Source organism: Bison bison, unplaced genomic scaffold, assembly GCF_000754665.1.
Source record: "Bison bison bison isolate TAMUID 2011002044 unplaced genomic scaffold, Bison_UMD1.0 scf7180017864320, whole genome shotgun sequence".
NCBI classification, from domain to species: domain Eukaryota; kingdom Metazoa; phylum Chordata; class Mammalia; order Artiodactyla; family Bovidae; genus Bison; species Bison bison.
The window spans coordinates 520,300-545,084 of record NW_011494892.1 but is presented as its reverse complement, the minus strand read 5'-3'; the positions used below and the strand labels follow the sequence as shown (position 1 = coordinate 545,084).

The 24,785-nt window shown below is 37.9% G+C and overlaps 1 protein-coding gene across 6 annotated transcripts in view; it reads right to left on the bottom strand.

Moving 5' to 3' along the window:
• Positions 1 to 24,785, bottom strand: part of LOC104997998 (E3 ubiquitin-protein ligase HERC2) — a 236,357-nt gene that overhangs the window by 80,776 nt on the left and 130,796 nt on the right. For all 6 annotated transcript variants that reach the window (XM_010852986.1, XM_010852983.1, XM_010852982.1 and 3 more), the window contains 11 exons: positions 23,510 to 23,777; positions 23,227 to 23,363; positions 22,667 to 22,765; positions 20,374 to 20,542; positions 20,149 to 20,274; positions 18,571 to 18,679; positions 18,315 to 18,454; positions 13,433 to 13,623; positions 12,736 to 12,841; positions 12,549 to 12,640; positions 3,019 to 3,194 (listed from right to left, as the gene is read on the bottom strand). In XM_010852986.1, the coding sequence (XP_010851288.1) occupies positions 3,019 to 3,194; positions 12,549 to 12,640; positions 12,736 to 12,841; positions 13,433 to 13,623; positions 18,315 to 18,454; positions 18,571 to 18,679; positions 20,149 to 20,274; positions 20,374 to 20,542; positions 22,667 to 22,765; positions 23,227 to 23,363; positions 23,510 to 23,777 (1,613 nt within the window). The remainder of the gene's footprint in view (positions 1 to 3,018; positions 3,195 to 12,548; positions 12,641 to 12,735; positions 12,842 to 13,432; positions 13,624 to 18,314; positions 18,455 to 18,570; positions 18,680 to 20,148; positions 20,275 to 20,373; positions 20,543 to 22,666; positions 22,766 to 23,226; positions 23,364 to 23,509; positions 23,778 to 24,785) is intronic.

The following is a 24,785-nucleotide window of genomic DNA, read 5'->3' as shown; positions in this document are numbered from 1 at the left end:
GCAAGAGGAGAAGGGGATGACAGAGGATGAGATGGCTGGATGGCATCACTGACTCGATGGATGTGAGTCTGAGTGAACTCTGGGAGTTGGTGATGGACAGGGAGGCCTGGCGTGCTGCGATTCATGGGGTCGCAAAGAGTCGGACATGACTGAGCGACTGATCTGATCTGATCTGATTCCCACTCATTTTATTTTACAGATTCCTAAGATGTCGATGCTCACTCTTGCCATCTCCTGCCCAACCACATCTAACTGACGGTGATTCATGGACCTAACATTCCCGGTTCCCATGCAATATTGTTCTTTATAACATCAGACTTTACTTTCACCACCAAACAAATCCACAACTGAAAGTCATTTCTGCTTTGGCCCAGTCTCTTCATTCTTCCTGGAGCTATTTTCCGCTCTTCCCCAGCAGGAGTGGACACATTCTGACCTGGGGGGCTCATCTTCTGCTGTCATTATCTTTTTGCCTTTCATACTGTTTATGCAGTTTGTGAAGCAAGAATACTCGAAGGGTTTGCCATTCCCACCTCCAGTGGACCATGTTTCGTCAGAACTCTTTGATATGACCTGTTTGTCTTGAGAGGTCCTGCACAACATGGCTCTTAGCTTCATTGATTGATGCAAGCCCCTTAGCTAGGACAAGGTTATGATCCATGAAGGGGCTTCCTTTGAAACACTAGGAACTAGGAGACACTATAATTTTCTTGTACACCAAGTTGACCATGACATATTTTAAAGCAATTACCACTCATCACCTTAATATAGCTACTATAGATGTAACTGGAGAGAATGCTGGTTAAACAGCTCTAAGAATCACCACCAGTACTGGCACTGTGGCCATGTCCCTAAATCCAGACCTCTGTTTGGTCATACTTTTTCCCAAAACAAATAATAAAATGGATTCAGTCATATGACCTCCAACGTGCTCTAATACAAGCACATGAACCAAGGCAAAATGCAATTTTCTTACTTTATACCCTCTGTCCACTGTGTGGTCAGCTATGCTAGAAGTCCCAACCTCCATTCTACCAGGGGAGGCCTGCCCTAAATTCCAGGGCTCCTGAAGCACAGGCAGCTGGCTCCTGCCACCTGACTCATTCTATCTTCTGACCTGCCCTCAACAGGTTAAAAGTTTGAACAACAAAGCCACAAATTCTTCAAAATATAATGAAAATAAAATTGAAAAAAATACTACAAAATAAGTATAATAGCAAAACCAGCAAGTGATGTCCATGAGTTAGGTGTTAACTATACTGTTAAAAAAACTTAAAAGTGGATATTGTTACTTCCAATTCGTTGTATATCATAAATCAGTTCAGTTCAGTTCAGTCGCTCTTGTGTCCAACTCTGCGACCCCATGAACCGCAGCACGCCAAGCCTCCCTGTCCATCACCAACTCCCGGAGTCCACCCAAACCCATGTCCATTGAGTCAGTGATGCCATTCAACCATCTCCTCCTCTGACATCCCCTTCTCTTCCTGCCCTCAATCTTTCCTAGCATAAGAGTCTTTTCAAATGAATCAGCTCTTTGCATCAGGTGACCAAAGTATTGGAGTTTCAGCTTCAACATCAGTCCTTCCAATGAACACCCAGGACTGATCTCCTTTAGGATGGACTGGTTGGATCTCCTTGCAGTCCAGGGACTCTCAAGAGTCTACTTCAACACCACAGTTAAAAGCATCAATTCTTTGGCACTCAGCTTTCTTCACAGTCCAACTCTCACATCCATACATGAACACTGGGAAAACCATTGCCTTGACTAGACGGACCTTTGTTGGCAAAGTAATGTCTCTGCTTTTGAATATGCTGTCTAGGTTGGTCATAACTTTCCTTCCAAGGAGTAAGTGTCTTTTAATTTCAAGGCTGCGAGTCACCATCTGCAGTGATCGTGGAGCCCAAAAAAATAAAGTCAGCCACAGTTTCCCCATCTATTTGCCATGAAGTGATGGGACCAGATGCCATGATCTTCGTTTTCTGAATGTTGAGCTCTAAGCCAACTTTTTCACTCTCCTCTTTCACTTTCATCAAGAGGCTTTTTAGTTCCTATTCACTTTCTGCCATAAAAGTGGTGTCATCTGCATATCTGAGGTTATTGATATTTCTCCTGGCAATCTTGATTCCAGCTTACGCTTCTTCCAGCCCAGTGTTTCTCATGATATACTCTACATATAAGTTAAATAAGCAGGGTGACAATATATACAGCCTTGACGTACTCCATTTCTTATTTGGAACCAGTCTGTTTTTCCATGTCCAGTTCTAACTGTTGCTTCCTGACCTGCATACAGGTTTCTCAAGAGGCGCGTCAGGTAGTCTGATATTCCCATCTCTTTCAGAATTTTCCACAGTTTATTGTGATCCACACAGTCAAAGGCTTTGGCATAGCCAATAAATATAAATATAAATCATAAATAGACTGAGTCAATTAAAAAATTATACAACAGAAGACAAAGGATACATATATTCTAAAAATGGATGTTGCTTCTAGCTTCCAAATAATATAAACTATTTAATGCCACTGAACAATACACTTAACAACTGGTTAAAATGGTAAGTCTTATGTATATTCTACTATAATAAGAACTTTCAATTTACATGTTAACAATAAAATACGTAACATAAAAAAGGCTTTAAAATATATACCACCACATACTATCTCCACAGGAAAACACAATTAGGGACAAATAAATAAGAAAACTATAAGAATATACACCAAAATATTAACAGCGATATTTCAGGCACAAAAGTTAAACATTTGTATTTTTTCTTTTAAAAAAATTTTTCTAAATACAATGTTTCCGTATTAAATTTTTCCTAAAATTAAATTAAATTACAATTTTGGAAAACTTAACTAATATTTAGCAAATAGTCCTATGAGCAATAATACATATGGTCTATATAATACATATAGACTATATAATACAATAATCCTAATGTATTCTCACTATGAGATACACTCTAATTAAATATTGGCTTTTGAAAGTGAGAGTGTGGGCATAAGCAAATAGCTCTCACCTCCCACTGTTGCCTTTTTCATCTTCTTCTTCTTCATTATCTGAAGCTAAGAAAGGAACTGCAGCCATATCTTCCTCCTCTGCACGTATCCGTCCCAGCAGGATGAGACCATGGATTTTACAATCAATTCCTGAGCTTCTGCACTGCTTTATGGCAATTTCAATATACCTGTGATACTAGACACAAACACAGTAAGCTGCAGAGCTTTCAGAGGCAAACACTTTAACTAGAGAGAAGGACATATGAAACATGCAGTATGTGGCAAGTCACAAGCCTTCATAACACTTAAAGTATAGAGAATTTGACATCAACATGCACACACTGCTATATTTAAAACAGATAACCAAAAGGACCTACTGTATAGCACAGAGAACACTGCTCAGTGTTATGTGGTAGCCTGGATAGGAGGGGAATTTGAGGGAGAATGGGTACATTATATGTATGGCTAACTCACTCTGCTAGGCATGAAACTACACCATTGTTAAGCAGCTACACTTTAATATAAAATAAAAATTTAACAAAAAAATTTGACTACATACAAATTAGAAAAAACTATACAAAGAACTCATAACCCCACCAACTAGCCCAACAATTATCAATGTATGATTGATTTTGTTCATGTAGGGATTATCATAAGAAAATTCCTGACAACATGTTGTTTCAAAACTTCAGTAGGTATCAGCGAAATATCAGCATTTAACAAACACATCCACAGTACTCTTATGATAGCTAAAACAATAGTCTTATGTCATCTAAATGCTGCTGCTGCTGCTAAGTCGCCCCAGTCGTGTCCGACTCTGTGCGACCCCATAGACAGCAGCCCACCAGGCTCCACTGTCCCTGGGATTCTCCAGGCAAGAACACTGGAGTGGGTTGCCATTTCCTTCTCCAATGCAGGAAAGTGAAAAGTGAAAGTGAAGTCACTCAGTCGTGTCAGACTTTTAGCGATCCCATGGACTGCAGCCTACCAGGCTCCTCTGTATATGGGACTTTCCCAGCAAGAGTACTGGAGTGGGGTGCCATTGCCTTCTCCGCATCTAAATGCTACCAGTGATCAAATTTTCTATCTGTCTTGTAAACATCTTTCTATTCTGGACTTGTTCAAATCTAGGTCAAACGCTGTAACGTCTTCACCATTCATTATTTTAAAGTTGGCCCTCTGTCCTGTGGTATGCCCACATCCCATACATGGCGTTTCTAAATGTAGTTTATCCCTCTAGCCCTATATTTCATGTGAACAAAGACTGACTGCTTCCAGGGGACCTATCAAACCTTAAGATCTATAATATCTATGTCACAGGAAGAACAATTTGAATAAAACAAACAAAGAGAGAAATGAAAGATTCTATAGGAAAAAAAAAAGATAGTTTCTTTCTTTAGCAAGGAAAAAACAAAAGGGTTAAGATTTTAATGCAGTGCAAAGGGCAGACACTGTCTGACTCACCAATCATAGAAAGCAAATACAAAGAACATTTATGGGATAACTGGGAAATTTTAAACACTGACTGGATATTGTATCATATTAAAGACAAAATTTTAGGTGTGATTTTATTGTGGTTACATTTTTAAAGTCCTTGTCAGAAACTAATAATAGAAGTACTCACTACTGAAATAATGTCATGGCTAGAACTTGCTTTAAAACACTCAAAAAAATGGGGTGTAACACAGGAAGAGAGTTAGTGAAACACGACTGGCAAAAATGTTGATAATCATTGAAACTGGGTGGTAGGTTCATGGAGGATTCAGTATACTTTCTATTTTCAGTTATGTTAGAAAAATTCTGTTAACAAGCCATTTTTAGAGGAAAGGCAATGCTAGAGAGTTCCATAGCTTTAGGAATGATAATGCTCTACTTTGTAAGTTGGTCTGATGGGTGGAGACTGGGCCATGAATTTTCTGAGTACTCACAATGCTTAATATTTCTCATATATGTGGTATAAGCTATTTTGTGCTCATCAAATAATACATAATAAATTGTTTTCAACTGAAAATTTGTTAAAGTCAATATATCTTTTATGAATAATAACCTCAGTTTTTTATTAAATAAATTAATCCTTGGTTATTGATCTACTTAAAATACAAAGCAAAATTCAAACAAAAAATATTCAGTAGTATAATTCAGACATAAGACAAACTGCATTTTCCATTACCCCGGAATAAGTTATTACAATAAAATGCACTAAATGCATTATCTTTTCTCAAAAAAACTCAATAATATATTACATTTTCATCATTGGCCACTTTATTATTACCACCATTGATAGTAACTGTTAATTACATGGTATTCCACAAAATAGTTTAATGACACTCAAGAATGAATGGTGTTCTACAATTTTATTCATTGAAGACTGGAAGAAAATTTTAAAAAATCTTCCGGTGTACACAAAGGCCAAATAACCAACTCTTGGATCTGGCAGGGGAAGTGCTAGTACGGTCCCATAGTCTCTAGACACAAGTTACCAACTTTCCACTCTTAAAAAAAATTAATCTATGACTGGCTGTGTACCAGGTTCTTTGATATAACACACTAGGACCCCATGAAACTTGTCTGTCCTTATGTGGGCATGTGTGTTAGTTGCTCAGTCGTGTCTGACTCTGCGACTCATGGACTATAGCCCACCAGGCTCCTCTGTCTATGGAATTCTCCAGGGAAGAACAATGGAGTGTGTTGCCATTCCCTTCTCCAGGAGATCTTCCTGACATAAGGATTGAACCTTGGTCTCTCACACAGCAGGGAGATCCTCTACCATGCAAGCTTCTTGGGAAGCCCTTTGTGGGAATACCAAAATAATAAAGCAATGACTGACAAACAGCACTTAATAATTTAAAAATAAACTCACTTACGATGAATTTTAGATGAACAGAAAGTCAAATGTTTGACATCTTTATCCACTATCATACCAATTAAACAATTTCTCATGAGACAATGTATATATAAGCAGTAAAAAAAAATTGCCTTAATTTGCATTATTTTAAATATATATAATTTACCAAAATAGTGTAGATTTACTGAAAGATTTATGTGGCAGTCTCACTAATCTATAATATGTTCTATTTAAAAGAACCTTCACTGATTCTATCAGAATTTTTAAGAGATAAAATTAACTTGGATTCATTTTGCAAATGTCCTTATTACCAAATTAAAGGTATGAAAACAAAAACAATTTCAGTGTCATATATATGGTTAAAAAGAACCACTGCTTACTAGTACATATTTAATGGAAATACCATGATGCTAGATGCCCAAAGAAGCCCAAGGTGTATGGCAATGACTTCTGCCTAGAGCTTTTTACCTGCTTTTAACCAAAGACAACGAGGAAGGAATTTGTTTTGTTTTGAAATTGATCTGGTAAGCAACAAATTCAAGTTGTACACATGTCAAACTTTAAAATAAATACAATTATTTAATTAAGGGGAGAAAATGGGCTCAATATTATTATAGAGATGATGAGAAAAGGAACCTCTCTTGCCATTTGCAAACCATCAAAGGAATACTATCAGAGTGGTCAAGATGGCAGAGTAGAATAACCCTCAGCTCATCTCTTCTCACAAGCACAACAAAATCACAACAATCTGCAAAAGAACCATCACCGAAAGACTGAAACCACCAGGAAAGATCCTCTAAAGATGGACCACAACAAGAATGGCAGAAGGTGTGAACTCCTGATATAATCAAATCCCATACCCTCCAGGGTTCAGTTCAGTTCAGTTGCTCAGTCGTGTCCGACTCTTTGTGACCCCATGAATCGCAGCACGCCAGGCCTCCCTGTCCATCACCAACTTCCGCCAAAGATGCTTTTGTTTTGTTTTGTTTTGTTTTTTTCCAAAGATGCTTTTGAACTGTCGTGTTGGAGAAGACTCTTGAAAGTCCCTCCAGGGTTGGCGACCCACAAATTGGAGAATAATTATATTCAAGAGTTTTTCTCATGTCACTCTCCCCAGCCTGGGGGTCTGGCACAGGAAAGAGAACCTTAAGAACATTTGTCCTTGAAGGTCATAGGGGCCTGACTAGATGAGCTCTAGAAGGAGGACGGGTTGGGGTGGGGGGATACTTCACTCATACAGGGCACCTGCAAAACCTCATACGTGCTGGGACCAAGAGCAAAAGCAGTAATCGGATAGGTGCTGGGGCCACACCTACCTGCTGGTCTTAAGAGGGTCTCCTCAAAGGGGAGGCAGGGGTGGCTGTGGCCCCGCCTGTGTGTGCAGACAATGGTGGCAGATACACTGGGGAAATATTCAGCTGCATGAGCTATCATGGAAGACAACATTCTGACACCAAGACCTGGCTCCAAACATCAGACTCTAGACTCCAGTGCTACAAGGCCTCAGCCCAAACAACAAACAGGGTGGGGACACAGCCCTACCCATCAACTTCAACTGACTCTAGACAAGGCCCTGCCCACCAGAGGATCAAGACCCAACTTCACCTACCAGAGGACAGGCACCAGCCCCTCCCACCAGGAATCTCAACTATAAAAAATATCAACAACTTCAGATATGCAGATGATACCACTCTAATGGCAGAAACTGAAGAGGAATTAAAGAGCCTCTTGATGAGGGTGAAAGAGGAGAGTGAAAAACCTGGCTTAAACTCAATATTCAAAAAACAAGAACCATGGCACCCAGTCAGATCACATCATCACAAATAGATGGGGACAAAATGGAAACAGTTACAGATTTTATTTCACTGCAGACGGTGCTCCAAAATCACTGCAGATGGTGATTGCAGCCACAAAATTAAAAGACACTTGCTTCTTGGAAGAAAAGCTATGACAAACCTAGATAGCATACTAAAAAGCAGAGATATCATTTTGGTCTGTAGAGTCAAAGGTATGATTTTTCCAGTAGTAATGTATGGATGTGAGAATTGGATCACAAAGAAGGCTGAGCACCCAAGAACTGATGCTTGCGAACTGTGGTGCCAGAGAACACTCTTTAGTGCCCTTGGAGTACAAGGAGATCAAACCAGTCAATCCTAAAGGAAATCAACCCTGATATACACTGGAAGGACTGCTGCTGAAGCTCAAATACTTTGGCCACCTGATGTGAAGAGCCGACTCATTGGAAAAGACCTTGGTGCTGGGAAAGATTGAAGGCAGGAGGAGAAGGGGTTAACAGAGGATCAGATAGATGGTTGGATGGCATCGTTGATTCAATGGACATGAATTCGAGCAAATTCTGGGAGATACTGAAGGATAGGAAAGTCTGGTGTGCTGCAGTCCACGGGATCACAAAGAGTCGGAAACGACTTAGTAAATGAACAATAACAATGCCTGCCAGAAGTAAGAAAACTATTAATCCTGCAGCCAACACATCAAGTCTGTAAATGCAGACCGGATCCTATCCTGAAACCAGCAGGCCCCTGGCCCTTTCTTCAGTGATGAAAGGAAGTTCACTGCTGGATTGCATAGGACCTCTCTTATAGAAGGCCACTTCTCCAAGGCTGAGAAATAGAACCAACCTACCACGTACACAAAAACACAAGAAGCAATTTTGACAAACTCAAACAATAGAGTATGCTTCAGATGAAGGAGCAGGATAAAACATCAAAAGGAAAACAAACTGATGTGGTCGATTCTCAGGCAATCTACCAGGGAAAGAGTTCACAGTAATTATGGTAAAGATGATCAAAGAACTCAAGAGGAGCATGGATACCCAGAGAGAGAAATTAGAAGCGTTTTAAGAAAAAAATAGAAAATATACAGAACCACACAATTAATAAATACAATAAGCGAAATGAACAATACATTAGAAGGAATGAATAGTAAACTAAATCTGACAGAAGAATGGATTCATGAGCTGGAAGACAGAATAGCGGAAATCACCACCACCACACAGAAAAAAAGAACAAAAAGAAATAAGGGCAGTTTAAGAGATCTTTAGGGCAATATCAAGCACACAGATAGTCATATTATAAAGGTCCAAGAAAAAGAGAAAAGGTGTTTGATAAAATATTTGAGGAGATAATAGCTGAAAACTTCCCTAACTTGAGAAAGGAAAAAGTCAACCAAGTCCGGGAGGTGCATAGAGTCCCATAAAGGATTAACCTGCAGAGGAATATGTGCAGACACATTATAAACTAAATGAAAAAAAAAATGAACAAAAAGAGAGAATGTTAAAAGTAACAGAGGAAAAGTAAAAAATAACATACAAGGGATCTGCAATAATGCTATTAGCGGATTTTTTTTTTTTTTGAGGAAAGAACTCTGCAGACTAGAAGAGACTGGCAGAAAATACTCGAAGTGATAAAGAAGAAAAATCTACACCCAAGAATACTCAGCAAAAGCTCTCACTGAAATTTGATGGAGAAAACAAAAGCTTTACAGACAAGTAAACATTTTTTAAGAACAACTCAGGAACACCAAACAAGCTTTATGATAAACTCTAAAGGAACTTCTCTAGGTGCAAAAGAAAAGGCCACAACTAGAAGCAAGACAGAAAATCATCCAAACATAAAGCTAGTAGGGAGGTTAAAAGACAAAAGTAGTAAAAATCCCACATTAAGGGTTTAAGGGTTATACAAAATAATTAGATGTGAGGCATGAATTGAAAAACAATGACCATGAGGGGAGTAGAGTACAAATGCACGGTATCTAAAATGTTTAAGAGATAAGCAACTTAAAACAAGCACATATATAACTAGACTGTTGTACAAAAAACTCACATTAACCAGAAAACAAAAATCTATAATAGAAATACGCACAAAAAAGGAAATGAAATGCAAACTTACACTAAAGTTAGTCAAGTTACAAGAGAAGAGAACAAAGGAAAAAGGGAAAAAAAGACCTATGAAAACAAACTCAAAACAGCAAAATGGCAATATAAACATACTTATGGATAAACACGCTAAATGTAAATGGACTAAATGTATCCAAAGATGCTACCAGAAAACTACCTAGAGCTTATCAATGAATTCAGTAAATTTGCAGAATACAAAATTAATACACAAAAATCTGTTGCATTTCTATACACTAACAATGAAAGAAAGAGATTAAATCAGAAACAGAAACAATGATCGGAAAAAGAAATTAAGGAAACGATCCCCTTAATGTATATCATCAAAAAGTATAAAATAACTAGACTAAACCTACCTAAGGAGGCAAAAAACCTGCATTTCAAAAGCTTTAGACACTAATGAAGGAAAAAGAAGACAATACAAACACATGGAAAGATAGACCTTGTTCTTGGATTGGAAGAACTGATATTGTGTGAACTATACTATCCCAGGCAATTTATAGATTCAATGCAATCACTATCAAGTTATCAATGGCATTTTTCAGAGAACAAGAAGAAAAAAATTTTTTAATTTGTATGGAGACACAAAGTACCCCAAAAAGCCAAAGCACTCTTTGAGAAAGAAATATAGAGCTGGAGGAAATCAGGCTCCTGACTTCAGGCTATACTACAAAGCTACAGTTATCAAAACAGTATGGAAATGGCACAAAACCTGAAATATAGATCAACAGAATGAAAGCCCAGAAATAAACACATACATCAATGGTCAATCAATCTACAACAAATGAGGCAAGATCATACAACAGAGAAAAGATGGTTTCTTCAGTAAATGGTGCTGGGAAAGCTAGACAGTTACATGAAAATTAAAGAAATTAGAACAATCCCTAATACTATACACAAAAATAAACTCAAAAGGGATTAAAGACCTAAATGGAAGACCAGATACTATAAAACTATTAGAGGAAAATATAGGCAGAATACTCTTTAACATAAGTAGCAGCAAGATCTTCTTTGACTCACCTTCCAGAGTTATGGAAATACGAACAACAATAAACAAATGGGACTTAATTAAACTTAAAGCTTTTGCACAGCAAAGGAAACTATAAACAAGATGAAATAAATGAAGAAAACAATCGCAAACAAAGCAACTGACAAAGGATTAATCTCAAAATATACAAGCAACTCATGAACAAACAAATCAAAAAACTGGCAGAAGACCTAAATAGATACTTCTCCAAATAAGACATACAGATGGCCAACAGGCACATGAAAAGATGACCAATTATTAGACGAATGCAATTGAAAACTATGATGATGTATCACTTCATACCAGTCACAATGGACATCATCAAAAAGGCTACAAATAATAAATGCTGGAGAGGGTGTGGAGAAAAGGGATCCCTCCTGCACTGTTGGTAGGAATGTAAATTGGTGCAGTGACCAGGGAGAACAGTACCGAGGTTCCTTAGAAAATCAAAATAAAGTTGTCATATGATCCAGCAATCCCACTGCTAAGCATATATCTGAACAAAACTCTAATTCTAAAGATACATACAAGTCTTATGGATTCTGTGGGAGAGGGCAAGGGTGGGATGATTTGGGAGAATGGCACTGAAACATGTATAATATCGTATGTGAAATGAATCACCAGTCCAGGTTCAATGCATGATACATGATGCTCGGGGCTGGTGCACTGGGATGACCCAGAGGGATGGTATGGGGAGGGAGGTGAGAGGGGGGTTCAGGATGGAGAACACATGTACACCCGTGGCGGATTCATGTTGATGTATGGCAAAACCAATACAATATTGTAAAGTGCCTCCAATTAAAATAAATAAATTAAAAAAAAATAAAGATACATACACCTCAATGTTCATAGCAGCACTAGTTACAATGGCTAAAACAAGGAGGCAACCTAAATATCCATCAACAGAAAGATAAAAAAATGTGGTACCTATATACAATGAACTATTACTCTGCCATTAAAAAAAAAATGAAATAATACCATTTGCAGTACCATGGATGAATGCAGATATTTCATATCAAGTAAGTCAGACAGAAAAAAAAAAAATCATATGAAATAATTTATCTGTGAAATCTAACAAAATGACACAAATGAACTTACTTACAAAACAGAAATATACTCAGAAAACAAATTCATGATTACAAAAGGGGACGAGGGTGGGAGACAGGGGTTAGGAGTTTGGGATTAATCTCTACATATTACTATATAGGCAGAAAGAGAAGAGGCCAAGAGAGGAAGGATGAGATGGTTGGTGGCATCACCAATTCAATGAACATGAACTTGGGAAAACTCCAAGAGACAGTGAGGGACAGGGAGGCCTGCCATGCTGCAGTCCGTGGGGTCGTAAAGAGTTGAGCACAGGGAACTATATTCAAGATCTTTTAATAACCTTTAATGGAAAAGAATTTGAAAAAGAATACATATACACACACACACATTATATATAACGTATACACACAGTATTCTTGGGGTTCCCTTGCAGCTCAGCTGGTAAAGCATCTGCCTGCAATGCGGGAGACCTGGGTTTGATTCCTGGGTTGAGACGATCTCCTGGAAAAGGGAAAGGCTACCCACTCCATTATTCTGGCCATGGAGAAGTCCATGGGATCGCAAAGAGTCGAACACAACTGAGCAACTTTTCCACACATACACACGTATGTATAACTGAATCACTTAGCAACTGAAAACACTGTAAATTAACTATATATCAATAAAAAATTTATATAATTATACCTTAAAAAAGAGGAACACTATCTAATCTACTCACCTCTGTGCAGTCATTCAGAAGAGATACCGTTGTGTCAGTGGGGTTGATGTTGATTGTCTTTAATTCAATTAGGTTATTTAGTGAATTTCCACCTAGGAAATAAAGGGACAGGAGCATAAAGGAATCAGACAAAGAAGTTTTCATTATATAATAGAAGATACTTTTTTGAGTAAAGTAACTCAATTACCTGACACAACAACCAGGGAAGGCATGTAGCTACTGTCAGCAGGATCTACAATCATTTTTAATCTATGAACAAGAACATCTGGGAAAATCTCCAAACGAATCCAATGCTTTAAAAGAAAAAGAAATAAGTATTCTACTCCATTACTTGTTTATTAGAAGAAAGCCTCCCTCTATGCCCCAGAAATGATGTGTTTATAGCCTTTTGACATAGGGTGGTCCATTAATATCCATCAATGGGTGGGTTACAGAAAACATTAGAATCAAAGTAGAGGAAAAGCACCATTCTCCAAGTCTAACCTTCATGGCTAGATGAGGCACACCCAAATATAAGTGCAATTAAAATAACATTCTAAAAAATAAACATATATTTATTAGGGTATATTAGAAAATCTTCTAACAAGAAGCAGAATCTGAACTCATACATTTTATGTGGGGGAGTAAAACAAAACAAAGCCCTATTTAACTCTCTATCAGTTAGATAAAATCTATCATTTATATTTTTTAAAATGTCTGACAATGAAAACTAAATGGCATATTACTCTGTACAGTTAAAATAATTATGAACTAAAATATAAAATGAGTACTGACAGGTGACATCCCAGTATACCTTCATAGGATTTTCAAAGTTTGTGTTCAAGCTCTAAAACGTAACACTTCTAAACAAAAGTGTCTTTGGACATGCCCCCATGGCACACTACCTTTCCTTGTGAACCAGAGGACTGCCAGCAGGGCTCACTGCCATCAATAAGACGAGAGGCTTGGTTCACAGAGGACGACACGTTTAGACTCTTCACCATCCGTGCCCAGCTATCCAGCAGCATTCCTGGCTGACTGTTGTGACAGCGTTTCAGCTGTTTTCCAGAACGGCCACAAAATATTGCAGACTGTCCTATTTAATGATGGCCAAACAGTGTTAATACTTGTAGAACAGAAACTTCACAACAAAGAAATAAAGAATTTTTTATTGAGGTCCTTACTTCAAGAAAACAGTAAGTTTCCAAATTAGAAGGAGCTATTACATAATACTTAAACGGCTTCAAAAAACCTAGCCAAGGTATTTTATCCCAATTTATGAGATGAAGTTCATATAATACTATGATTTATTCCACTTGACTCCCTCAAGTAACAACAGAGTGATGTATCTCCAGATAGAAGGACATATAAAAGCGGGGTATGAAGTTCAGTAACTGTGCTTACAGAAGACATTTTTTTAAAAGTTTTCATAAATGCAATAAAAACAAACTTGAAGAGTTTCTACTTTCTTAAATGGCAAATCTGGGAATTGATCTATCTCTTCCATTGAGGACAAGTAGAAGAGGCAGACAAAACATTTAAAGATGAATAAATCTTGAAAATATCAGAGTAAACAAGCTGATAAAGAATTGTGGGACCAGAATTGGAGGAAGGCTAAGATGAAAAGCATCAGAATGAGCTGCTCTGTGGATCAAAAAATGCTTTTCCCCAGTGGTATTTGTCAGTTTCTAAAGGGAGCCTTAAACAGGACACACAGCACAGCCCATCACGAAAGAAGAAACACAAAGAAAAACTCACACTCTGAGCTAGGGTCTCAATGGGAATAACCACAGAGGAAGAGAAGAGTTAACTCTACAAAGTTGTCTGTTTGTTTCCAGATTGCAGTTCTGCATGAAATCATCTCCATCAACGAAACTGGACTGAGGTGAGCCCAGATGTTAATTCTTACGCCAATTACCTAGAATTCCCAGATGGCACTAGTGGTAAAGAACCTGCCTGCAGACGAAGGAGATATGAGAGAGAGGGGTTCAATCCCTGGGCATCAGGAAGATGCCCTGATCCCCGAGGAGGGTATGGCAACCTCCACCAGTATTCTCACCAGGAGAATCCCATGGACAGAAGACCCTGGCAGACTACATCAACAGGGTTGCAAAAAAGTCTGACTCAACTGAAGTAACTTACAAAACACACATGCACCAATTACCGAGAAGATCAACCCTCTCTCCCTCCATCTCTGGAGAAAGGTAGCATCATAGGCCTCATTGATTCAAGAAGTAACTTTTGTTACCATATGTCCAGTACATGATGGAAAATGAGGAGACAAGGGAACATGACTACAACCTATGACAAATGACAGACAATAGAGAGAGACTCACAGAGGCTCCAGATAGAATTATAAAGTACAAATTTTATAATAACTATACTTAGTATGTTTGAAAAGATAAGACACTGAATATTTCAGCAGAGAATTGAAAATTATTTTTTAAAAGATGAGAACTGCTTAATACAGCAATTAAAATAAAAAACTCAATGAATAGGTTTACCAGCAGACTAGATTCAGATGAAAAAGAGAACTAGCAAAAATTATCTAGAATGAAGAACTGAAGAGCATAAGTTTAGAAAACATAAATGATGTGAAAAATTTAATAAACAGAAATAAGATCTATCTTATCAGAAAGAAGAATCCCAAAACAGAAAGAAAAGAAAATAGGGCAGAGATTAATAATAGAAAAAATACTGGATGACGGGAAATTGTTCAAAACAAACAAAAGATATCAAAGCACAGATTTTAAAAGCCCTACTTTGAAAGCTGGAAAAAAAAAACCTGAAATTTTTTTATCACACACACCAAAAAACGGGTAGTTATAATGAGAAGTGATGGATGTGTTAACTAACAACCTTGCTGCAGTAATCATTTTGCAATATATGTGTACCAAAGCATCCCACTGAACACTTTATACTTATACAATGTCATATGTCAATTATAGCTCAAAAAAGCTGGAAAATTAATTAATTAAAAGCATTACTAACTGCAAGAAAGATAAATACAAAGAAATATGTATATATGCATATGTAAGATTTGTGTAAGATAAATCTTACACAAATCTTTGTTTGAGATACAAGAGTATCTCAAAAGCAGATCTCCTTCATAAAGATAAAAAGGTATTATAAATTAGGACTATAAAAGAACATTCTCAACATGATAAAAGCTATTTATGAAAAACCTTCAGCTAACATTGTACACAATACTTAAAAACTGAAAGCTCCCCCTATGATAAGTCAAAAAACAAGACAAAGATGCCCATTTTTGCCACTCGTATTCAGCTTTGTACTGAAACACTTAGCTGAAGCAGTAAGGCAGGAAAAAGAAATATAAGGTATCCAAATTGGAAAGGAAGAAAAAGTAAGACTATCCCAGATCACAGACAACATATATATCTTACACATAGAAAACTAATGAAGACTACAAAAAAAGCCAAAACAAAACAAACTCAGTCAGAGAAAATAAATTCTTCTAAGTTGTTAGATATAAATTCAACAAGCAAAATGTGTTGAAACTATGTACTGAACATGTGTAGTGTGTATTTCTATGCACTGGCAATAGATATTTCAAGGAGGAATTTTAAAATAATAATTTAATATAGCATGAAAAATAAACACTTAGGAATAAATTCAACCAAGAACACACAAGACTTATACACTAATCACAAAACACTGATGAAAGAAACTAAAGAAGATCTAAGCAAAGACAACGGACAATACTGTCCAAAGTGATATACAGAGTACATGCAATTCCCATCAAAATACTATTTTTCATAGAAGTAGAATCCATCCCCAAATTTATATTGACTTCCAAGGGACTCCAAATAGTTAAAACCCTTCTTGAAAAAGAAGAAGGCTGAAAGATTCCCATTTCCCAATTTCAAGACTTACTACAAAAGCTACAATACTCACAGTGTCACGGTGTGGTACTTATGTAAGGATAGGCAAAAAGACCAACAGAGTAGACGAGAGAACCCAGGAAAAAACTCTCACATCTGTGGTCAACTGATTTTCAGAAAGGGTGCCAAGACCATTCAATAGTGAAAGGACAGTCTTCTCAACAAATAGTTTTGGAAAAACTGGATACACATACTTAAAAGGATGAAATTACATATTATACTATGTATAGAAATTAACTCAAAGTGGTTCAAACTATAAACCTCTTATAAACATAGGGACGGATTTTCACAACTTTGGGTTTAGCAGTGATTTCTGAAGTGGACCCAGAAATAAGTATGACATCAAATGGCACAGACAAACAAAAGAAACAATAAATTAAAATTCATTAAAATGTAAAACTTTTATCACAGAATCCTATCAAGAGGGTGAAAAGAAAACCAACAGAATAGGGTAGAATATTTGCAAATCACATATTTGATTTGATGCCCACAATACATAAAGAATTCCTGCAAACTAACATCAAAAGTTTTGAAACTGAGCTGACACACCCCTTTGCCAAAGATATATAAATAGCAAAAAGCACATGAAAAGAGGCTCAAAGCCATTTATCACTAGGGAAACTCAAAAATCAAAATCACAATGAGATAACTAGTTCTCACCATTAGCATGGCTTCAAAAAAGAAGAAAGAAAATAAAATGGTGAGCATGTGGAAAAACCAGCATCCTCATATACTGCTGGTGAAAAAAAGTGAAATTGAAGTCGCTCAGTCAAGTCTGACTCTTTGCGACCCCATGGACTGTAGCCTACCAGGCTCCTCAGTCCATGGAATTTTCCAGGCAAGAGTACTGGAGTGGGTTGCCATTTCCTTCTCCAGGGTATCTTCCCAAACCAGGGATCAAACCCGGGTCTCCCGCACTGCAGGCAGATGCTTTACCGTCTGAGCCACCAGGGAAGCCCACTGCTGGTAGGAAAGTAAAATGCTGCAGTCACCGTGGAAAACATTTTGATGGTTCCTTAAAAAGTTAAAGAACTACAGAATGGCCCTGCAATTCTACTCCTAGTTTTGAAATAGGGACACATTTGTCTATCAGTGTTCATAGCAACATTATTCACAATAGCTGAAAGGTATAAACAACCCAAATATCCATTAATAGAGGACTAGATAAGCAAAATGTGATATATACATACAATGGACTATTAGTCAGTCATAAGATGAAATTAAATTCTGATACACGCTATGTAACATGAACCCTAGAAACATAATCTAAGGTGAAATAAGTTAGATACACAAAAACACAAATTTTGTGTGGTTACACTTACAAATGAGGTACCTGTCTCTGTCTAATTCAGAGACAGAAAGTGGATAAGAGGTCGCCAGGGATTGAGGAAGGGAAGAATGGGCATTACTGCTTAATTGGTACACTCCTATATTGGAATGGTGAAAAAGTCTTAAAAATACTGACTGTTGACAGTGTGCAATATTCTCTTAATTATACACTTAGAAGTGATTAAAATGGCAAATTTTATGTTGCATATATTTTACCATAATAAAAAAAAATATATATATATATACTAAAAGACATACAAATAAGTCTATCCAATTCTACATCCCATCCAACAAAACATTTATTAGTTTCTTGAGTCCATTTACTCTTTATGAAAATACTAGCAAACAACACTGTTATTCTAGTTCCATGGACTACTCATTACTTGGAAAAAAAAAACAAAACAGCAATTCATCAAGTGGGCAGGACCACCTTTCCTGTCTCACTGTGTACACAGTATAGTGCTCACCAATATGAACTTTAAAGAGGAAAATTAAGTATCCACAATAATTATCTAATAATAGTCTGTTGAAAGAGAAGATAACCAGTCTACTATACCTGGTTCATTTATTCTGCCAAATGTATGTCTGGTGTTGTGTTTTCTGGTTTTGAAGCAAGCTTCACAAAAATCAAAGTCATCACAGTTTCTGCATTTGAATCTAGATCCATTGATGGGAAACATCTGACAGCCATCACACCTATTTTTAAAATAGCCATTGAGTTGATAAGAAAAACATGAGGTCAGCTATCAAATTTAATTCCAAAGAAAACCATTCCTCCCAAACAAATCTGGCAATATAAAAATAAAACTCACGTAACCCCAGGGTGAACACTAGGTACCAATTCCATTTCTGATAACAGCCCAGTCCAGTGAGACTGCTGAGGAAAGTCGACAATAACATCTTTTCCATTGGCACTGAAAGCTAGGACAGACAGAAATTGTTTGAAACATCTCTGTCATCAACAAAAACCTAAAATTAAATCTATACCTAGCTATGTGACACTGTATTATAGTTGTTTTTGTTTTACAAAGAGTACTTCTCTTTTAGAGAGGCATTCTAAGACACTTTTGGATGAACTAACGCATGATGTCAATTGGGAATTAGCTTCAAAATAATGGAGGGAGAGGATCATGGATGAACAACTTTGGCCAGCAGTTGTCAACTGTTGATGCCAGGTGATGAGTACACAGAAGTTCTTTATACTATAGTCTCTATTTTTGTATATGTTTAAAATTTTCTACAGTAAGAAGGTTCATTTAATTACACCAAGCAAAAACTCCATTCAGTATCTTAGGGAATAAAAATTACATTAATAATATACCTACTGCCCTTTGGTGAAAGCTACTCTAAATATTAACTTCTAAATCAAGTTATCCTTTAAATTTATCTTTGCTTTGATTTGTAAAGCTTTGAAGAATCGCTTCAGAAAACTGTTAAACAAAACTGAAAACTGTTAAAGTAAAATATTAAATAATTGTTCTTATGTAATTGAAGAAACACTAATACCCCTGGGCCCACTGGGAAAGTACCACCATTGTGGCCATTTTTAATCTAAGCTGTACAGTAAGAGGTTTTCCTACAAGGATGAAGGAAGACAAAACAAAGAAAAATGGCACTGAGAGCAAATTTAAGATAAAATAAAACCACACAAATACTTAATCATTTCTCATGCAACTGTTAAAATGGACATGTATACCATTTAAAGGGTGCCATGTTTGATTTGAAATCTCAAGAATATCACATTAAACATAAAGTGAGGAAAATTTTGTGTTTCCAGTTGTCAACTTCTATCATTTGCACAAATCTATTTCTTAAATTTATTAAAAGAGAGAAAAACACTGAAGGAGCTAGCCATTTGGCAGGATTGACAGAACTTCAAAGAACCCCGACACAAGGCCACCCTGAGACTGTGACAGACTGAGGTAAAAACAAAACCACTCTTTTAACATATCTGGTCACATTCAATCTAATCCAAACCACAAGCCCATCCTGATTAGTATAAACAACTGCTTCCTTGCCAAGCATAAGCTCATCATGAGTCCATTATCTCTTCCTTCTAAATAGTATTTATTAAGATATCCATTCTTAGAATTACCCCAATTTCCTAAACCCTCCCCAAAAATACCAAATGCAAATTCCATTAGTCTTTGTTACACCACTTATGAAGACATCCCATTTCCAGGGTATGCATTCTCCCATCTGCAATGAGTTAATACACCCGACTCTGTCCAGTAACAGGTGTGCTGCAGCTCTACAGAGTACTGAGAAGCAAAAGAATACTGTGGATATATCATAAGGCTTGTTTTTCCTGCCCCTGAATGAAAAAAAGAGTTTACATTAGTTGATGAAAAGCTAAGCCCTTGCGAGTTTTCTTGCCTAGGTAATACTACCTTTCACAACCCCCACACTTTGATGAGTCACAGATCCCCACTTGTACTTCGGTGTTGTGACTGAGGCTTTGACACGAACTTTATCACCAATTTTGATGTGAGAAGGAGAACTTGGTGGAGGATAGCCTAGAGATTCCAATAAAAAAATATATAATTAGCATTCATTTTGGGGAACTCTGAATCTAATTAAGAAAGTCAAAAGAACTTAATAAAGAATGTTCTCACCTATAAGTTCCACATGAATATACCTAACCCAGTAAGTGCCTCCTTTCTGCTGCCAATCACACTGCACATTGAGGTCATGTAATCCATCCCTATCCAATTTGATGACTTTGCCCACATCTCCTTCACACACCTCTTCATATGTTCGACAGCATCTAACCATCATTCCCACCTAAAATTAAGTTAAAAATACAGTCCAATGTATAGGTGAAACGATCAAATGTAAAGCAGCATTACTCTATCCTAAGAATTTCCTCCAGTACCCAGCATGCTCTCAATAATTTTACACAAAATGGCACCAGAACTCTTAAGAAAACTGCCTAGCTTGATGTTTGGGGCAGGAAATACATAAGATGAATTTGGATCAATTTGTGCCAGAAAGCAAGGGAGCTATCAAAGATTAATGGGTTCCCTCAAAAGAACAACCTGACCAAAAGGAAAAATGACTGAAACACATCAAATCCATAACAGCCAATAAACTCATCATATAAGCAAATTAAAGGTTTCTTGGTCATCTTTTTATAGTATAGGATTACCAATACACAACTGAAAATTCATAATACAAGCAAACAAAAAGCAACCATCTATTCTGCCTTTCCTATACAAACTATTTTACAGTGACAAGAGTTGATAAAGTTTTTTTCAATGTACAGAACTCTAGATAATAAATTTGGAAGGAATGACAAATTTAGAAAATCACTATTATGCATAATAGATAATAACGTTAATCACTACTAAAGCTCCAAGATGGACAATTAATAAAGACTGGATGGTACAGATGACAACACTGCATGGTGGGCCATAATACAATAGTCTTTCCCAAGATGCAGCCAAAGTCCAATCAACCTCCAGCCCTCATTCTGACTTTACAGGAGATGCAGACGACAGGGAGGAAGATGTGGGGCAACATAATTTTAGTCACAAATAAATGGCATGAAAAGAAAAAAAAAAAGAGTAAAAAATGGTTCTAGGTTAAAAATACACATCACCCAAATGTGGGTGTAATCTTATTTGTATCTAAATCTTAAAAAATTATTGCAACAAGCTATTTTTGGAAAAAACTGGGAAAATCTGAGCCAGAATTAGATAATGAGATAATAGTAAGGAATTACTGTTTACTTTGTTAGGCAATGTTAAGTAACAGTACTGTCAGTAAGTTAAAAATAAAATCCTTTATTTAGAGATACATGTTGTTGACTTATTTAGAGGAGAAATGAGACCATTTCCGGGATTTTCACTGAAGTATACTAATGGGTCGGGAAGATCTGCTGGAGAAGGGATAGGCTACCCTCTCCAGTATTCTTGGGCTTCCCTGGTGGCTCAGGCAATGGCACCCCACTCCAGTACTCCTGCCTGGAAAATCCCATGGACGGAGGAACCTGGTAGGCTGCAGTCTACGGGGTCGCGAAGAGTCAGACACGACTGAGCGACTTCCCTTTCACTTTTCACTTTCATGCACTGGAGAAGGAAATGGCAACCCGCGACTTCCCTTTCACTTTTCACTTTCATGCATTGGAGAAGGAAATGGCAACCCACCCCAGTGTTCTTGCCTGGAGAATCCCAGGGACGGGGGAGCCTGGTGGGCTGCTGTCTATGAGGTCACACAGAGTCGGACACGACTGAAGTGACTTAGCAGCAGCAGCAATGCAGGAGACCTGGGTTCGATCCCTGGGTTGGGAAGATCTCCAGGAGAAGGGAAAGGCTACCCACTCCAATATTCTGGCTTGGAGAATTCCATGGACTATATAATCCATGGGATCACCAGAGAAACCAAGCAACTTTCACTTTAACACTAACTAGAGAGGAGGGCATGGCAACTCACTCCAGTATTCTTGCCTGGAAAATCCCATGGACAGAGGAGCCTGGTGGGCTACAGTCCATGGGGTTGCAAAGAGTCAGACACAACTAAAGCCACTTCGCACACACACACATTCTAACTATAACAAAAGAACTAAAACAGGAAAAGAAAGAATTTAAGATTGAAAAGGACTACACAAAAAGCATAGCTAAAATTTACAATTAGATGGCAAGAAGAGTAATATTTAAAAAAAAAAAAAAGCAAAAATAGATTATAAAAGTGTCCAGAATAGGGATAATCAGGAAGCACGGGTGTGTGTGCCACATCACTGTGGACAAGCCACTTTCTGCACATCTTCTGCTCCTCTGTCCTCTGCTCCAGTCATTGTTCCTCCCCTGGTTTGTGCTGGGCCCTCCCTCTCTGACTTTCTGAGATGCTCAAACATTTGCTGAATGAAAACCTAAGCAATCAAGGTTCTAGCCCAATACCATTACTCACCTGAATATTCTCTCTCACATACACAGCATAATCATCGTTGCTTAAGAAATCAGCTCGCTTTTTATAAGTCTGGCTCTCTGTTACAACAGCACCAGTGGACTACAAAAGATAAATACTTTTTTTTAAATGGTGAACCAGATAAACCTACTTAAAAAGAAAGTAGTAAGTGAAATCCATAATACTAAAAAAGTAATAATATTCTATGTTTTCACTATAAAATTCTTCACTTAAAAAAAGACTAATAGCAACAGCACTGTAAGCAGAATAAATCTCAAAAGGTGAAAGTACAGAAAATTTCTGAGGCAATTCCAAATCAGTCCCATAAAACAACTCACTCAAATCAGAAGCAAATATGTCATGTAAATAATGATTTTTTTAAGATCTTCTCTAATGGCGGCCCAACATCAATAGATGTTAAAGCTAAAGGTAATTAAGGCACAGAAATCCCAGGCAGCACTTAGTAGCTTTGCCACATGCCCAGCAGAACCACAGATAGGCCCCATGGAGTAGTGCAGAGGAATCCAGAACTCAGAACAGACGGGCACAAGGGAAGCACAGACCATAGCATAGGCCGTGTCATCCACATCCTCCACCACCTCCTCGTCTGAACATTCCTCAGACCCTGTGTCTGCGTCCGAGAGATCCGTGACCTGCACATCAGCATGGTCCAGCAGCCACCCAACCAAGGCTTCCACGCCTAGGAGCAAGCACACACAGCACAACCACAATGAGGACCACAGCGACTGCGTGCCCGAGGGGCCTCTGACATTAGTATTTCAAGGGAAGCCTACGAACAGAAGGGTAGGCACATTAAGTCAAACAACCATAAGGAAAATACAGTACCTGGCAAGCCAGCAGCATTCCCAGAGGCACCAGTGAGTGACTTGAGTGCAAACTCTATGTTCCTTCTAGGAAATCCCATTTCCATGAGCTGAACTACAATAGGCAGAACAGGACCAGGAGACTGCTTGTGCTTCTTCGCTCTGACTGGGCGAATATGCTGCACAGGGACAGGGGTCGTGGCCTCACTGGAGCTGCAGTCTTCAAACACAGGGCTCAATGGGTGGGTAGACTCCACAGCCAGACACTGACACACAGCCAAGGCAGCAGCCTGGGCAAATGAAAGCAGAGTTTGTAAATCAGGGGACTAAGAAGTCTAGAGAAATGGAAAGTACAGACTACTACAACAAACTGCAGTGCAGAAATATAGAAACCTAGGCTTACATGTGTATTTTTAAATGAATGGATAAAACATGTTTAAAAAAAGACAACTTTCACAGTTTAATGCAGTGGAAAGATTCAATGGCCCAATAACTTCAGCTTCAGTACACACAGTCTACCTGATAAATTACCAAATTAGCAATGTCCACTAAGGAAACTTCACAGAAGCACTGAGCTATGAGTGAGCAACAAGCCAAGGTGAGAGGTTTGATGGGGTGGGAGAAACAGACCCTTGCCCTTCCCAAAGACAAGTCAGTATTTGCCATAAAGTAATGGGGCTAGATGCCATGATCCTAGTTTAATACTGAGTTTTAAGTTTTTTTCTCCTCCTTTACACTTATCAAGAGGTTCTTTAGTTCCTCTTCACTTTCCACCATTAGAGGAAACCGCCCATCTGAGGTTGTTGATGTTTCTCCCGTCTATCTTGATTCCAGCTTGTAACTCATCCAGTCTGACATTTCTCTTGGGATGTGCTCAGCATAATGGTTAAATAAACAGAGAGACGACAGACAGCCCTGTCGGACTCCTTTCTCAATCCTAAACCATACAGGGTTCCATACAGGGTTCCATACAGGGTTCCATACAGGGTTCTAACTGTTGCTTCTTGACCCGCATACAGGTTTCTCAGGAGAGAAACAAGGTGGCCTGGTATTCCCATCTTCTTAAGAGCTTTCCCAGTTTGTTACGATCCACACAGTCAAAGGTTTTAGCGTAGTCGATGAAGCAGAGGTGCATATTTTTCTGGAATTCCCTTGCTTTCTCTATGACCCAACGAAGTCTGGCAATTTGATCTCTGATTCCTCTGCCTTTACTAAACCCAGCTTGGATATCTGGAAGTTCTTGGTTGGCATAATGCTAAAGCCTAGCAGGCAAGACTTTAAATATGATCTTACTAGCT